At 52.2% G+C, this 17,657-nt stretch overlaps 1 protein-coding gene across 1 annotated transcript in view; it reads left to right on the top strand.

Moving 5' to 3' along the window:
* The window catches only part of ZFHX3 (zinc finger homeobox 3), a 137,690-nt gene that overhangs the window by 104,119 nt on the left and 15,914 nt on the right, over positions 1 to 17,657 (top strand). Inside the window, 3 exon segments of the mRNA XM_040075073.2 lie at positions 5,100 to 5,207; positions 13,898 to 14,031; positions 14,222 to 14,422. Coding sequence (XP_039931007.1) covers positions 5,100 to 5,207; positions 13,898 to 14,031; positions 14,222 to 14,422 — 443 coding nt within the window.

Here is a 17,657-nt window from a genome sequence, read left to right as displayed (position 1 = left end):
GAAATTAAAGGGAGTAAGTCCCTGTCGGGTTTCACTGGCTTAAAATATAGCCCAGTTTGCAAAAAAAAATGGGACAGCCTTGTTCCCAGGGAGTGGGAGAATGGTGAGGCTCTCCCAGGGAAGGGGTTCTTGGTTGTGCATGCTCCATCCCAGGGTGTGTTCAAGGCCAGGTTTGATGGGGTTTGAAGCAGCCTGGTATAATGGAAGGTCTCCCTGCTTATGTCAGGGGTTTGGAACAAGAAGGTCTTGAAGGTCCCTCCCAAGCCAAAACAATTCTGTGACTCTCTGATGCCTGTGTCATCTGAGCACACTATAGCCAGCAGTTTGTCAGTGAAAGCAGCAGAGATGCTCTGGCCATGCTCTGGAGTGGAGCTGTCTGGGAAATAAGTGTCATTAAACCAAGGTACACGTAGTATCATCTTGTTTTCCTGCAGCCCTTTGTCAGGTGGGACTCATCCACCAGCTCTGCATCCAGGCTGGAGTTCCATGGCATTCCTCTCGTAACCTTGCTTAGTGCTGCCGTTGCACTGCTTGGAGTTGTGCTTTTCCTTTCAGGAAATCAGTAGGAATGAACAAGCTGATGTAGAGTAATCCTGTTAGGAGCTGGCACAGATGGTATTGCAGCACATACGTGCACCCGGAGTGGGAGCTGAGGTCAGACCCCCATCTGGGCTCTCTCTGTGCTCTGTTACCACAGCAGAGTGCACGGAGCCCACGGGCATGGTGTGAGCTGGGGCTTCCCTCCCCGTGCCTCTTGGTGACCCTCCCTGAGCCAGCTGCACCCGGCCCTGCACGGTGACCCTGGCACAGCTCGGGGGCAGCTGAGCTCATCCTTGGCTTCCAGGATGCAGGAGGGCATCGACCCACTGTGGACCTCCCTCCTCCTCCGTGCCAACCCGAACCTTTCCACCCAGGGGGACTCAGGTTTGCACCCGCTGAAAGCAGCTGCAGGGTGGCTCAGGGGGTGGGCAGCAGCCAGCACAGCCTGCAGCCGGCACCCAGCGCTCAGGCCCGTCCCTCTGTCGGCTTTTTTGGCTACTTATCCTGAAAAGGGGAGCCTCGGAGACTCTTTTTGTTCCAAAGGAGAGACCCTGTGTACAATTAAAACTTGTTTCTGGTAAACCTCATTCCAGGAAAGATGAGCTTTTAACAAAAGGCTTTTGACAGCTGCAGGGTATTTCATTTTTTTAATGCCGAATGAAAAATCAATACATTTTTCTAGGTTATACATATTCAGAACAGGCTTGATATTTCCATTATAATGGAAAATGGGTGTCTGCACATCTCGCCTGTCAGAGCTGCACCGCCACATTTTCCAAGCCACTGCTAAATATTTCAAACCTGATTTGATTGTGGTTCATGACAGCTAATGTTTCTCAGCTCTCAAGCCTGCCGGAGGGTGGAGAGGCAGCGCACGCTCTTTCCCATGCCTACATTTCCGCCACCCCAGAAATGCCCTTTATCCCTTCGGATAAGAGATCTGGGTTTGTTAAGGAAAGCCTGGCTGGGAGAGGAAGAGGTGAGAGGTCTTGGGCTCTTCAGCTGAATCCCATCGTTTGCTGACTTCTCCAGCTCTCAAACTTCCTGGGTCTGGGAAGGGACAGACCTCAGTGGTGTGATCCTGTGCAATTGCATGCTGCAGTTCGGGTACATTTTGGTGTGTGACTGAGTCAGAGGTTCCCTGACCTCTGCAGGAGTCAGATACTTGTGATTTTCCAGACTCTTCTCCTGCTCTTCCCCCGCCTCGCCCCAGCCCCCCCTGCCCCCCCCCCGCCCCCGCTTAGTGAATGGTTTAATTTTAAATTAAAAGGAAATACTGTTCTCTAAAATGATTTATTCATGAAGGAAGCAAAGATTGTGCCTAGGATTTTGTGTGGGGCAGGTGGATTGGGATAGAAGAGCAGCTCCTTTGGCTCCAGGGGCTGCAGTTCCTTGCTGCCAGTCTTGACCTGAGCACTGGCAGTTGGAAAATTCCTTTTAAAAGTTATTAATAAAGCACCATGGACTCAGGGATGGAGCTCTGGCATGGGAACAATTGCACAATGGGCGGTGTTTGGGTTTCCCAGGGACAAGATTCCCCCATACAAATCCCACAGCAGCCGCTCCTGCACCTCTGAACAGCACGTGCAGCTTTGGGGAGGAGGGGTCGGGTGGTTTGGAAGTAAGTTCCCTGCGTGTTGGTGACCGCTGCTCGTTCAGCCTCGGGAGCTGGTCTTGGGGCGTTCTGCACACTGCTGCAGGTGGGTCCTGTGGGCTGTTTCATGAGGACAGTGGTGGGCTCCGGTCGTGTGCAGCGTGACGCCAGCTTGCAGTGGCAATGGAAGCTCCTTGTGGTGCACAGCGGATTGAGGGGAGGAGCAGACCCTTCCCTGCCAGATGTGCTGCTGGCCTTGTTCTCAGGGAGGGATGCCCCAAAGGAGTCCAGGGGACGGGTGGTCAGGTGCCTTCACACAGGTGTTTGCTTTCCAGACCTGCACTGCACCGTGGAGCTGTGGCTTAACAACCGCAGAGGGAGTGGTGGGCACAGACCTTTCAGGAGCCGGGGCTTTGCTGCTTTTACTGTCAGGGCTGAGGTCTGCTCGGTAGAAGCTGGGTCAGACGTGGGGTTGAGCACTGGAGGCAGGTTCTCAGCGGGTCAGAGCGCGTTGCGGCACACAGAGCCAGCTCAGGGGTGGGGTGGCTGTGCCCACCGTCCCTGGGCACGGTGGGGAGCACTGGCGGCTGCACCACGGGCCAGACTGAGCCTGGTGAGCAGAACAGCCTCAGCCTTCCAGAGGAGGCTGCTGGAAGGGGATCACAAGGCAGATGGAGTTAGCGCTTCCCCTCCCGGAGCTCTGTGCCAGAGGCCCTGGCAGCAAGGAGCGGAGCAGGGGTGGTACGAGGACCTACCCAGGCTGGGTCAGAGCCTCCTCGGGTAGATGTCTTTGACTGCTCCCTTCCCATCCTGCTTTAGAAAAATCACTTTTCAGAAAAAAGACAGCTCAGGGTGGAGCAGGAGGAGGATTTGCAGCTGGATCAGCTCCCTGCCCTCTGCCTAGCAGAGGGTGTTGAGCCAGGGGCAGTTTGTGTCCTCGGAGGGGAGCGTTCCTGGTGCGGGACTATGGAGTGCTCATTGCAGAGACGTGGGGGCTCAGTCCAAGCTGGTGGTGGATGGATGCAAGGAGCTGCAGCCCCAGCCGCGCTGGGGACTTGCTGTTTGTAGCCTTGTTTTTTAATCATTTTCTCCCATTATTGGTATTCATAGCTCACATTTTTCCGGTTACTGTCAGCCTGGGCTTTCATCCATTTTAAAGAGCTATTTTTTCCCTTGTTGATGATGATGATGGTATAAAGACAGATGGTGTAACTGCTTATGAATGTCCTATTTTATTCCCCTCGAACCAGACAGCACACTGGAAGACACGTATTATTTCCACATGCTCAGGTTAGAGCCCAGACAGCGGCTGAGCCTGGCTCGCCCTTCCTCTTCCTCCCATGCCGATGCTGACACCTCCGGGTCGCAGCCGGGAGTGCCGCTGCGCCGGGCGCCCTTTGTTGTTCAGCCAGGCTGGGGGGCTCTGGGCTGGGGGCTCGGGGCCGGGGCAGTGGGTGATGGGCTGTGGGCAATGGGGGCCATCTCTTCACGCTGTTCAGGGGGGCCTCCGAGCACCTGAGCCAGCGGAGAACGGTTAAAATGATGATTTAAATTAAATACAGAAACCCATTACCAAAGATTTTTAATAAAACCAGCTAAAATCTGCTTCCACAGCAGCTGCCCCAGCTGAAGGGGCACCCTTGCCCTGTGTGAAGTGGCTTGAAGGCACCGGGGTGGTGGGGTTGGGGTCGGGATGGTTTGCTGTGTTTTTTCCCTAGAGTGGAAAAAAGATTGGAATTTTAATTTCTGAAATGTGAACCCAGCTGCTGGTTTCGCAGCCCTTCTCCCAGCAAACTTGGCTCACATGGCAGACTGCCCAGCTCACCCCTCCACCAGTGATATGTGTCTTTCTACATGTTGGATGCCTTTGTCAGCGCTGCCACCCGTCTCCCCTCTCACTCCCAATTTAGGCTGTCATACTCTCAAAGGGCACTGCTGAGTATCTGCAAGCTGCTAATATATATTTTTAATCTGAATTTCTAGCCCTGTCTTTGTTAGGGAGAGGGTGGGGGTTGGTGCTTGAACCCCTTAGGTGGTTCAGGTAAACCTCAGGACAGCGTGGGTTCATGGGATTTACCATGACCAGATAATGTGAGTTAAAATTCTAAACTATCCTGCCTAAAAATGGGTGTAATGGCCTAAAAGTTCCCTTTTTAGCCCAGTTGTGGGGTAACCCCTGTCAGTTACAGGTAGCCCATAATAGTGGATGATAATGTGGCTGTTAGACCCTGGTGTAAGGGGTCTGGCAGCCACAGCGCTCTCACTCCCAGTGTCCTGCCTGGCGAGGTGCCTGGGACTGGAGCTGCCCCACACCAGGCTGACACACTCTGTGCCCGTGCTGTTGTTAGGGGCTGCACCGTGGTGCTCTGTGTTTTGTTCTAAGCTTTCAGCCCTTCACCGAGTGTCTCCTCCATGCTTTTGCCCCTGCACGGTGCTGCCCGGGTTTGCAGGTCCTTCCCCTTACTGGGGTGAAGGCGAGACTGCCGGCACGTTCCTCCTTGGCCTGGGCAGGAGGGATGTCCTGAGTGTGCAGGGGACTCTGGCATCTTGGTGGCCGGGGTCAGTACGGCACACTGGGTCCAAAGAGCTTGAGATGGCAGTGAGGAGGAAGGATGAGGCTGAAGGTGCTGGAGGCTCTGCTCACTGCTGCTTCTGTAATTCCCTGATGTGGCTGAGTAGAGCCTTGTGCAGACAACCATGTCACTGCACGTGACGCCTTAGGGGACCTCAGTAGTTCCAGGTGGTAGAAGTAAGTGAGATTCTTCATTTTATCTTCATCTCTCAGTTCTTTACAGTTTCTGTCTTGACCAATAAGCAGGCGTGTTGGGAGAACACTGGGTGATGTCGATACCTGCCACCCAACGCTTGTGCACAGCCTGAGCTGTTGTTCTTAGTCGTTGGCAGATGCCTGTTCTTCTGTTCTGCCTTCCATGTCTGTGTCAACTTTCTGCTTTTCTTGTTTCAGAAGAACCCAGTGAAGATGTGGAAGGTCCCAATGAAACAGCTGGTGATGTTGAGGAGCCTGCCAAGGAGCAAGAGAGTGGAGGGGACAAGGACCAGAGTAAATGGACAGGTATGATTCTGTGATTTAGCAGGGGTGGTGTTTGGTCCCTCATTTTCTTTACATCCAGGAAGGGGAGGTGGAAAAAACAGTGGTCCACAAAACCCTTTTTAGCCGACCACAATGTGGCAGTGTCAGCGTGACGTAAGTGTCATCCTCTGTGAAGGCTTTGGGTGTAGCTTCTCGATGTACTCCATAGTTGAGTTGTGCTGGGCCATGCGTCCCCACTCTAAGCCGCAGGCTGGCGCTGGGCCAGGGGTGCTCTGGGACCCAGGGGCGATGGGGATCAGCAGCTGGGAGAGGAGGAGGAAGCAGAGCACGAGCCCTCCTGCCAGCAGCCAGCACGTGGTTGGATTAAGCGTTCCATTTGGTGATGCTGTGATTGTCCCGCTCTGGAGAGGGCCATCCCTCTTCCACCCTCATCTGGCCCTTGCTGGCCATTTCAGCCTGGGTCCAGAACCCGAGCTGCTGAAGGTGGCATTCGTTTTTCTTGGGCCAGGACACAGTAGGTCTGGCTCCAAGTCCCGTTTGGCTGGCAGGCTCAGCGTTGGTCGGTGCAATGCCTCAGTCTGCACAGAGACCCTTCTTCCAGGCAGGCTTCTCCTGCTGCCTTCATGGCTGCTACTTGGTAAGCCCTGGACAAAGATACTTTGTCTTATGTTATCTTCCCAAAATGGCGTGTGGTATTTCACCTCGACAGTTACAATCTCAGCCCGTCTCAATCTCAGTCCATGGAAGATGTGTCCTGCCTGGTGAAGGGAGCAAGCTGGGCCTTGTGGGCTGTGTGAGGTTTGTGCTCTCAGTCTGGGCTGCACTCACTGAGGTTGCTCTGTGTGTTCCTTCCCATCACAAACTGATTCTTAACCCAGAAACGCAATTTGGCTTGGCTGTTGGTGGTTTTTAGTCTCAGTTCACTGTGTGGGATTGTGTGATCTTGAGCACAACCATTTTGTGAAGCATCACAGACAGATGTAAGTATTGTTTATTGATTAAATCTCTTCAGGGGTAAACAGGGCTCTTTGCCCAAACCTGAAGTACTTAAAAAGGCCAATCTGTGTGCAAAGATTATATTTCAAAATATATAAGGAAAAATGAGGAGCCTACTTTTTGACCCCTTTTCTGTCCAGAAACTCTGAATCTGGATGGCTTAATTTCATCAGCTTGGTAGGGAATTCCTAACCCAGTGTTTGTGAACCAAGGAAGAGATCAGAAATGGGACAGCTCCATGGGGAAGCCATGTGGGGAGGACACAGAGCAGGTGTGTGAGCCCATGGAACGTGGGACCAGCCTTGTGCGAGCCAAGGTGTGTGTGATGTGCTGGTGCTGAGCTCAGGCTGCTTCCAAACATGTAACATCACCACCACCACCCTGAACTTTAAAGCAAGATATTGTTCCCAGCGGTTGCTGTCCAGCTGGTGTGCAAAGCAGGCGCCACACCTTGGTCTTGTTTCTGCTCTTGTCCCTCGAGGAACATGACGGTGTTGACAGGTCCTCCTGGACATCAGGCATGGGGAGGAATAGGAACTGGTCAGGTTACACCTGGCAGTCCCAGGAGAGAGGTGTACAGGGACACGAAAGCCCAACACAAGTGGAGCCGTGAGCAGGGAGGGGAGCGGGCATTACTGGGAAGCTCTCCCTGGAGGAGGAGGAGGCTGCTGACACAGAGCAGGAGGGCAAGGCGTGACCAGTGTCATAAAGCTAAAGAACATGAAGCCTTCTTTGCATTTTCCCTAACTGAGCAGAGCAGCAACGGCCCGTGTCAGCAGCAGCGTGGGCAGAGCCCGTTCCCCAGCTACCAGGAATGGGCTGCAGAGCTCTTGGTGATGCTGAAGGTTGTCCCTGACCTGGTGTACTGCACCTGGGTGCTGGGAGACAGTGCCTGGAGTGTGTCAAACCTGCCAGCTGCTCTGTCGTGTGCTGTGCAGAGAGGGGAGGTGCAGTGAGGGACAGACAGGGGGCTTGTCCATGATCAAGGGAGTGGCTGGGGAACTGTACACCTGCCATCTCTGCCCCAGATTTTCCCGGGAATTGACCAAACAACTGTTTGTAAGTGCTGATGGGAAGATAATGAGATGAGGAGCAGTCGACACAGATTTGTCAAGAACAAATCATGTCAACACGACCCAATTTCCCTTCATGTGAAGTAGGTCCTGTTTGGAGTCAGTGTCTCCTTGGGAAGGCTTTCGGTGACACTTTTCAGGACAGGCTGAAATGAAGCACAGACGCTGCGGTGTAGGTGACAGCATTGTACCATTGGCGGGTTTCATTAGTGCTGGAAAGCTCTCCATTCCTGAGCTGGGGTGTTGGGGAGGCTGGGCAGCAATTTCAGAAAGCCCAAACAGCAGGAACAACCCAGAACAGAGCAGCATCAGTCAGGAGGAGAAAATGGAATGAACAGGCTTATTTGACCCAAAAGAAGACCAAAGAGGAGGACAAGATAAGTCTTGTTCATTAAATGCTTCTGAAAGGAATGAAATTATTTGTTCTCCATGTTGAGGATACAGACAAGACACAAAAGGCTTAAACTGAAGGGAGAAAGATTGATGTTAGGTAACAAATTTTTTTAAGTCCTCCTGTACAGCCTGTGGCTTAAACGCTGGAGTGGGTTTTCTGGGAAGGGTCCTCAGAGGTCTTTCAAGAAGATTGGAGGAGCTGCCATCGGGAATGAGGCAGGCTCAGTGTATCCTGCTTTGGATGGACTGGCTGACCTTCAGAGAAGCCTCTGAGCCAGGTGACTCTGTGAAGATGGAGATAGGGGCAGGAGAGATGCGGGCTGAATGCCGGTGATGGGGCATGTGAAAGGGGACAGGGACAGACCTTTTTGCTGCTCGCCACCTGCAATTTGATCGTTACGTTCCTCAGCAATTTACTCCCCTTTGTGCGTCGGTTTCCTCACTGCGCACAGGGCTTTTATTTCTTCCACTTTCTTAAAGGTTTGCAAGATCTGTAACAAGGCACTGAGTTCCTTTGCCCATGTCCCTGCCCTGGCCCAGGGGTGAGGGTCTGCACCACGGTGGGTACAGTCCCGGTGCAACCTGTGCTGGGGTTAGCGTCAGCACCAAGGGGAAAACCTGTTTTCATTGTAAACTTGTCAAAATGTCTCAACTGCAAAAAAAAAAAAAGTATTGATTCATTCATTGTATTTATTTAAAAATGCAATAACGTGAAGCAGAAACATTTTTTTAGGTGATACTTTTCAATTTAATGTACATGAGGAAAACTCCATCCTATTGAAGGACTCATTGGATCTTGATTTTTATAGACATCTCTGTGGTTTCTGGAACCTTCTGGAAGATGGCAGCGCCTCCACACCGGAGCTGGGAGATGCTGTGTGCCTAATGACTCAGTGTTAGACATTATCTCGTCATGGCTAATGTGAGATTTACCACAAGCAAACCTGCCAGGGAGAAGGGATCATGGCTGATCCCAACTCCATTTTTAAGGCAGGTTGTAGATGATGGATAGTCAGCTGAAGCCCCGCTCACTGCTGTACGAGGCCTCTCGGTTTTGGGGTGGTGCTGGTTCACGTCTCTGATGAAGAAGCCCATCACCAGCAGTAACACAGCAACCAGAAGCTTCCTTAATGCATTGTTGGTTGGGTACACAAAGAATATCAGGGGTTTTTCCACAAAAACAAGAAACAAAGTCTGCTTAAAATATAGATTGAAATGAAGTCTTTCTGGAGGACTGGCCTGAAGGGCTTTTATTTTTGTTAATGATTTTTTTTTTTTTTTTTTTTTTTTTTTTTTAAGTCCATGATGCTCACCTAACAGAGCAATTAGTGCAATGGACCGTCCCTGATTCGAATCCGTGGTAGATTGCTATTAAAGGAAGTATTAATGGATTGGATTGCTGAGAGCTGGGAAATTGTTGCAGAAAAGTGTGTTTATGGAGTATGGTGCTGGCAGGCATGATTTCAATTGGATTTGACATGTTTAACATAAATGTATACTGCACAGCTCCTGCAGTTTATGAATAATTCCTACAGGCCGACTGCCTTTCTAATTACTGAAATTGAAAAAAACAGGTCAGGCACATCCTGACGGAAATCTATTCCTGCTCCTCCCCCCGGCTGCTTTTTGCTGCTTTTTTTTTAATATCTGGCGTTTGTGGAGCACTTAATGGCTGGGATGTTCTGTGGGCCTGAGAGGCTGAAGAAGGGAACGAGGGGCATGATGGAGCCACTCAGCACTGGCGCCTGAGCGAGGGCAGCCTGGGAGAGGGGACGGGAGAGAAGGACTGGGAGGTTGCCTATAGCTGCCTTTTTCCAAGGATATATGAAGCACAAAAGGCTGCTGGGTGGCAGCTCCAGCCCGGAAACCTGGCTGGGCCGGGTGGCTCCATGCAGCAGCCGGCTGAGCTCCAGGCATGCTGGGCTCTGGCGGCATCGGAGGCGCTGCAGGAGCTGAAGTGGGCTGCAGGAGAGGTCTGTGGTGCCAAGCAAAGGGCCACCTCCGGGAGCCCCCGGTGCTGCTTGGCACCTGGCGGAGGCATCTGCCGGGTCTTCGTGTTCGTATGGAGCAAGGCAGGGATGTCTGGTGGCAGCTGGAGCTTCTGGATATGAATATTTAATGGTAATTCAGCTGTGGGTACTCGCTGCAGGTGGGAAGGTATGACACAGCATTAGCAAAACAAATTATTTGGCCATTTCTGGGGATGTGAAGCAGCAGCCAGGACGGATGCAGAGTGCACCGAGCGTGGGGCATTTACCTGTCAGTTGAGTTACTGTCAAATACAGAGCTGAGAAATGCTGCAGAGCAACAGGTAGTGCACAGGCCTGATAGTGTGGCTACAGCAGGTGGTTGGGACAGGAGTTCCTTCAGGGAATGGGGAATTAAACAGACCGTGTTTGGGGAGGAAATGCTGGCTGTGTTACTGAGGAGGCAGCAGTGTGGGCTCTGACCATTCCTGCATCACGGCAGTTTCTGGAGAACATGAAACGGATGTTGTAGCCCTGGATTTCAGGAGACACGCAGGTGCTGTAGGAGCACAGGGGGCAGAAGCCTTGGGCATTGATGGCACAGGGCTGTGTGGCACAGCAGCACAGTAGCAGCTCCCACTGGTCTGAGGACTTGTGGTGCTGAGTGATGGCTCCAAGAGCACATCAAGGTGATTTGAGGAAGGAGGCGCCACCAAATACAGAATGCCATTTTCCATCAGGCAGTGAAAGCACAGTTCCCTGGTCTTACTGAGAACTTTCCCAGGCCAGCGGCTGGACTTCATGGCAGGGAGTTTTTTGGAGGCTGGTGGTGTTTAAATCAATGGCAATAGCAGAAACCCCACTGTAAATTTCTAGGGCAAGTGGCAAGCTGGTTTACGGAATGCAGGGAGATGAGAACCTCTGGCTTACGGAAAGCAGCATGAATTAATAATCATTTAATTGGCTTTTCCATTATGTTGCTTGGTTGGGAGATGGAAGTTTAGATGAAGGGGCTGTCAGTGATACTTTAGCTAAAAGAATCTGATGGGTAGGAGGTGGGTGGTGACTTCCTTCCCACCAGGATGGAGAGCAGCAGTTTAGGGGATCCATGCTGGGTTTGCCTCTGGAACCAGCAATGGAAAAGCCCCCAGTTGGAAGGAAGTGCCCATCTCACCGCTGGAATATGCCCAGGGAGGATCTCTCCTCCTCCTCTGAAAAGCAGCAGCTGCTGAGAAGATGGAGAAGATTAGTAGATCTCCAGAAGTGCTGTGGCAGCCCTCCCCATCACACTTGGCTTTTAGGGGACAGTTGTTGAGAAGCGCAGGTGTCCCTGTAAGTCAGTGGATCTGAACTAAATCCATTTAAAGAGTCAAAGTAATAACAATACTATCTGATATGTAGGCATACATCATACTTTAAACCAAATTCTGTTTTCTCTCCTGCAAGGCCTGGACCTGGAAGCAAGGTGCTGGCTGTGGTCACAGCACAGGTATTGTCTCTGTGTGTTCCAGTGCCACTCAGCCCTTAGAGGCCGTGGCCTTGTGGACATTTTGAGCTCAGGACATTCTGTCCTGTCCTCTGTACACAGACAGAAGGTTCCAGGCTATGCCAGGAACTCTGCAGGCAGGCACCAAGCCCTGTCCTCATTTCTCCTGGTAGCAGAGAGTTCTTAATTCCTCTGATCATCTGTGATGTGGACTGAATGTGTCATTTTGTGCATTTGACTGTTTATCAACAATAAACTTCAGTCTTGGTGTTAAAATTCCCAGCTGAGTTGTCAACTCAAAAACTATTACTTAAAATAAATATCCTGTGTGCAGCAAATCAGTTATTCTTGGGTCTGGACAATCATCAATAATTCTAGTTTTGAAGGATTAAGGTTATGGGGTTGGATCAAGTGATTTAATGAAATTGGACACTTAGGAGATGGTACATTTTAATTACCTGTTACTAATTCTAAGCAGGCTGCTTCACAGTAGAAAGGAGATGAGAAAATGCCCTGTTGTGACTCCCAGGGTTGGAGCTGATGTTCAGCAGTCTGGGCTAGCCGATGGTTGGGCTGAATTCAGTCACTGCATCCAAAAACACTCCACTGGTGAGCAGCTGGCAGTGGTCAGTGCCCGGTTCAGGGGTACAGTGTGGACCACACAGGAGCCACAATCACCACCTAAAGAGGTCTAAAGGGACCCAAAGTCACGACTGCCACTGTCGTCCCCGCCCAGTGCAGGTCTAGAGCAGGACTTGCATGGCTGTGCTGGACCACCCTGGCAGACCTGGGGTCTGCAGCTGCTCATGCCAACACCCAGCAGCCTGATCGGGGCCGGCAGGTCAGTGTCCGAGGTCACACTAGGGGCTGGACAGTGTCAGCAGCAATCAGGCTCCTGACAAGGGCCGCTCACGTCACACAGGGCTCAGGCAGGGCATTTTAGGGCAGTATGGTCCTTCCCCTGCCACACTGCTGGCTCTTGGTGGTGTTCTCTCCTCCCCAAACCCTCTGGGAGGGACTGCGTTCCTCAGTGGAGGAGCATCAGAGTGGGGCCGTGTTCCTAATGCTCCAGGCACATTTATCATAGGAAGCAAGGAAGGTCAGCTCTGGCCCTGCAGACTTCTTTAATCTGTTTGCAGTTCTGAACCCTGGGGAGAGTCTCGGTTCAAGCCGTGAGCTGAGCGGAGCAGCCCGTCATTCTGTAAGGTCAGAGCAGGATCTGTGATGGTGTCTGTCAGTCAGCACTGACACTGCAAACTCATCCCACTCCTGGTTTGGATGTTTTTGTAGAGTTGGCAGCGCAGCAGAGTCCTGGGGGTTGTGTTTCAGGTACAGCTGGGACTGTACATGCACGCATGCAGGCTGCTGCCCAGCCAGGCATGAGGCACCAGGCATGCAGCCAGCAGTGCTGTGGGGAACAAGATCACTTCCAAGCCCATTCAGTATGGACAAGCCTACCAGGAGAAATTCAGAAGTCCCAGATCAAATCCTCTAATCCCTGCCTCCCTTTGGCAGTACTGTTACCTGTTTGTAATACTTGTTTTCCCTCTTCCAGAATTTATATTGCCTCTATTCAGCTGAATGCAGAGATGGGGGCTGGCAGGGAAAGCAGTTAGAAGTGGGAATTGTGTTCTCCGCTGTGATATATGGTACATTTGGAAATACAGCTCATGCCAGTGTACAGAAAGGTCTTTGGAAAGGAAGCAGTTTGCTGGGATCTGACTCTTGATGGTGTTACCTGAAACAGGGAGCAGATACCAGCGGGTTCACAAGTTGAGTTGAAGAAAGGGGGAAGAGTATGGGGGACTGGCCTGAGAATGCTACAGCGCCTTGTTAATCGGCAGCTGATCCATCATATTAAATATCCAGCTGTCAGATATTACCTTTCAAGTGAAAATGAATAACTCCCATTAAGGGCGAAATGGGTTCGAAGTCGATTCGAGACAGATTAAAGTACCGTTATGAATGTGTGTTCGGGGAGGAGGAGACGGGGGCTGTGTATAATATACTTGTCCTTACAGTTTTTAAATAATAGATGTCCCACAAATTTATGTACTGAAGGCAGCCAGGGTTCGGGGGAGGAGAAAGGTCAGGGATGTGCTTCTCCCAGTGCCACAACTCGTGGAGTGTTTTGCTGTTGACTTTAGGGCTCATTTGCATTTCTCTGTTGGCTGGAATAAAGTGGCCTTTTCTCTCCTTATCACTGTGGGAGTGTTGGGGTGCCCTTGGCTGGGTCCTGCCAAAACTGGGACCATGCGCTAGGAAGCGCCAGGTATGCGCATTCCTCTGGAGGCGTGGGCTGAGCTGTCCAGAGCCACCCCAGCAGCACCACTGCTGCCAGCATGGGTGCCATCGATTGGGCTGACAGCCACAGCCACCGGCCCTCTCCAGGGCAAGCACATTTCAGAGTGTCTGTATGCAGAACGTCCCGGCTCAGCCAGGGGTGTGACCTCTGCCTTACCAAGGAAGTCCAGCTGCTCCTGGAGGTGACACATGGGCCTTCGCCATCTGGCCAGGCATTTGTGTGTCCAGTGCAGCGACAGGCCCAGAGTCTCCTGCACTTGCAGGGTGTAAGCATCCCCTAGAAACAGCTGGGGTCTTTCTGCTTCTGGCCACCAGTGACACGGTTCCCTTGCTGTGGGAGATTAGCAAGAAGGAACTGGTTTCGGTGAGATTTGCGTTGCAGGACATAGGTCAGTCCTCAGATTCATCCTCCTCCAAGTCCTTAGGGTGTTTGTCGAGCAGTAAATGGCAGCATCTTTGGGGTGTCCTGATGTTAATTGCTTTCTGTTGCAGCACCAGCCAGCCAGCCAGAGAAGGAGCTGACAGAGCCTCCAGCATCCTCTAAGCGGATATCGTTTCCCAGCAGCTCTGAGTCGCCTCTCTCCTTTAAGTGGTCAAAAACTTCAGAGGAGACCAAATCAGAGCAGGTAAGGCGGAAGATCCCGTCTCTGTGTGCAGGTAATGTGTTTCCAGTGTGCCAAAAGCAAAGAATAAAATGGGAGAAAGAGGATGAAAGGCGATAACTGGTGGTAGAAGGCATCAAATTATTAAAGCCTGGCTGTAAGAGAGGGAAATAGCCCCTGGAAGAGCTGTGTGATTGATTTGTCTGCTCCGCAGATGTACCAGTGTCCATATTGCAAGTACAGCAACACGGACGTGAACCGGCTGCGGGTGCACGCCATGACCCAGCACTCGGTGCAGCCCATGCTCCGCTGCCCTCTCTGCCAGGACATGCTGAACAACAAGATCCACCTGCAGCTGCACCTCACCCACCTGCACAGCGTGTCACCTGACTGTGTCGAGAAACTCATCATGACGGTAAGTGGCTGTGTAAGGCAAGCGAGGCTGCTGCCATCCCGGCACGTCCACTGCCATCCCCATAAAGGTGAGGAGCTGCTGTGGTGGTCAGCTCCTCCACCTGTCAGAGCCCTGCCGTCAAGGTTTGCTGCATCCTGGTATGTGGTGTCCCCTGCCTGAGCCCTGTGAAGCTCAACTGTTGAGTGATTTCCCCGTGAAATCAGGATAAATACAATGCCCTTGACCTGATGAGGTCAGTGCTTGGGGTGGCAGCTTGTGCAAAAGCTTCTGGAAGATGCAGCAGCTGATGGGGTATGTTTCCCCTGATGTTTCTTTTGTATAATATTTGACGCAAGGTTGTGGCATCATTTAACAACTTTTCATCAAGTATACAAAGTAAGTGTTTATTTTGATTCCTGCCAGTTCTTTCTCTGTGTGTGGTTTTTTTTCCTTGCACCCTGTTTCTGCTTGTTTTCTCCCTTCTTTGGCAGTTCTTGGCATTGGGGATGAATAACACGGTGTTTGTTGTAACACTTACGTTCTTCACCAGCTCCCTCCTGTGACATCTTCTGAGCAAGCACACGCAGCATGGCCCAGCTGTCCTCTTACAGTTTTTTTGTCTTCTCTTTCTGTCACTCTTCCTCCCTACAACTCCCTGAAAGAAGGTTGGAGCTGGGTGGGGTGGTTCTCTTCTCCCATGTAACAAGTGACAGGATGAGAGGACTAGCTGCAAACTGCACCGGGAGAAGTTTAGGTTGGATATTAGGGAAAATTTCTTCATTTTCAAAGGGTTGAAAAGCCCTGGCACAGGCTGCCTGTGGAAGCTGTGGAGTCACCATCCTTGGAGCTGTTAAAAAATCATATGGATACGACATTTGAGGACACAGTTTAATATGGTGGTGGTGTTGAATTGATGGCTGGACTTGGAAGACTAAGGGTCTTTCCCAGTTTTAATGATTCTGTGATTCTGTGATTCCTTTTGTGACTCCTTCTCAAAGACAGGAGTCACAGTCATGGAATCACGAGTGGTCTTGGGAGGAACCCCTGGAGCTGCTCCAGTCCAACCTCCCTGCTCAGGCAGGGTCCCTCGAGCATGTTGCTCAGGGCTGTGTCCAGACAGCATTTGAGTATCTCCAGGAAAGGAGACTCCAGAGGCTCTCTGGGCAGCCTGTTCCAGTTCCCACTCCCTAAGTGCCTTTATGTTCTTAGCTTCCTGCTTTGCTGCCTGTCCCCTCAGGGCTTCTCAGGATGCAGCTCTGCCCTGCCTGTGCACCTGGGTCACGGAGCTGTCCTGTCCCACAGACCACGGCCTCTGTGACCATTTCACTGGTGCTGCCCAAGTGTGTAAATCCCTTCTGAGGGTTTGAGCAGCCCTTGTTCACCTCTCAGCTACATCGGTGGCAGGTGTTTTGGCTTTCTAAGAGCAGGGAACAGAAGCCAGCCCCTTCCCCAGGCTGGTGGGTGTAACCGGTTTGTTCGGGGTAGCTGTCGTGCTGGTGTGGAGGGGTTTGTTCTGAGCCAGGCAGGGTCCCTGGGCAGGACCTGTGGTCTGGAGCAGGAGTGCTGGGCTGGTCTGTCCTCAAGCACATCTGTGTCCTCCAGGATATGAGGGAATGGGAGGAGCTCAGGACACTCTGCAGAGCAGGTCAGGCACAGTCCCTAAGGCGAGCCCACCTGCTGTGCTAGATTCTGCAAGGATCAGCAGGGACAGGCTCAGCCATGGTGCTCATCCTCACCTGTGTTCCTGGTTTTCCCACCTTTCTTCCCCCTGGCGCCTGGAGACAGTATGGGGTGAGGGTTGCCTCTCGTGCTCCAGGTCCCACAGCACGGGGTGAAGAAGGTGGGTCTCTTGTGTATTCTGTGGCAATATTTTGAGACATCGGTATGGCTTGTGCAGAACATGGCAGCATCGAGGTTCCTAATTTTGCTCGTTCTCGTGAAGATCCATCTCGGTTTGAGGCGCACGTCGGGCGCTGGCACGGCGAGGGAATCGCAGCCCCGTGACTGAGAGCCAGGTCCCTCTCGACGCAGCGTCTCTGCGCTCAGCGTTGGAGGAGGCTCCAGTTAATAACACCTTATCAGACGCCGTTCAGGAACCTGCAGTGTCTCATATGTCTGTTGCCGTGGTAACGGCTCCTGCTTGCGCTCAGCATCTCCGAGCTGCCTGGTCGTGCTCCCTCCTTTCCCCATCAGCGAGCAGCCGGGCTGGCTGTCCCGTGGGACCCCCGTGCCCTCCCCCTGGCCCCGGCGCAGGGACGGGGGCGGCGGCGCTGCCTGAGGAGCCCTGCCCCGGTGCCACACAGGGACACAGGCTGGGGCACTCGCTGTCCCCCGTCTCCTGCGGCTCCCTTTACGTGGGGCTGGTGGGTGAACGTAGCCGGGTTCTGCATCTCAGCCTCTCTGAGCGGGGCCAGGCGCCCTCCTTCCCGTCACGGCCTGTGCCTGGGCCCGCCCGACTGCCGGGCCCGTACTGAGGGGAAGAGCAGCTCGCCCGTGCAGGCGATTGACAGGACTGATGGGCTGGAGCTGGGAGAGAGGGGAGAGAGGACGGCTTCCCAGGAGCCCCCGGGAGTGGGAGCTCTCCCTCCTCCCGCAGCCAGCCTTATCCTTCTGTACATTTCTGTCTCATCCTCTCTGCTGTCAGCTTTCTCTGACTCAGTTTAGGGCATCTTCCCAGTGGTCCAGTCATCTTTCCATCTTTCTCTTTTCTGCCTTGCTCCAGGAGTCATTCCTGCCCATCCCTACCATCTCACTTCCCCCTCCTGCTATCTTTACATTTTTACCCTCTTTCCCATTGTCTTTTCTTATTGCTCTCTCCCTTCTGCTGTCACTCAATTTTTCTCTCTCCCTCCTTTTCGCCCCCTCCCTCTCCCCCCTTTCCCTCTCACTCTGTGTCTCATTCTCCATCTCGGATGAAGGTAATGAAAATAATCGGGCTTCATTAATTCTGAGCCCTGTGAGATGATAGCCATTTGGAGCCATGTTTGCCAATTAGATGGTCTAAATTAGAAGTGACCTTGGTATACTGCCATCACTTTGCCTCTCGGAGTCTAATGAAGCTTTTCACTCCAGCACCCTCTCTCTCTCTTTGTAATGGAAATTACCTCCTTTGTCTGGTGGGGAACCTTCTCTCCTGTCTGTAATTCCCCTGGTTTCATAGACAGGGGGACAGTGATGTATCTCCTCAGACCTCTTCTAGAGGTTTTCTTTTCAGAGCTACATGATTTCAGCATTTTGGGGTATATTCAGGGGAACC

The sequence above is a fragment of the Hirundo rustica genome, chromosome 11 (genome assembly GCF_015227805.2).
Source record: "Hirundo rustica isolate bHirRus1 chromosome 11, bHirRus1.pri.v3, whole genome shotgun sequence".
Taxonomy (NCBI): Eukaryota; Metazoa; Chordata; class Aves; order Passeriformes; family Hirundinidae; genus Hirundo; species Hirundo rustica.
This window is presented reverse-complemented; position numbering and strand designations above follow the sequence as displayed.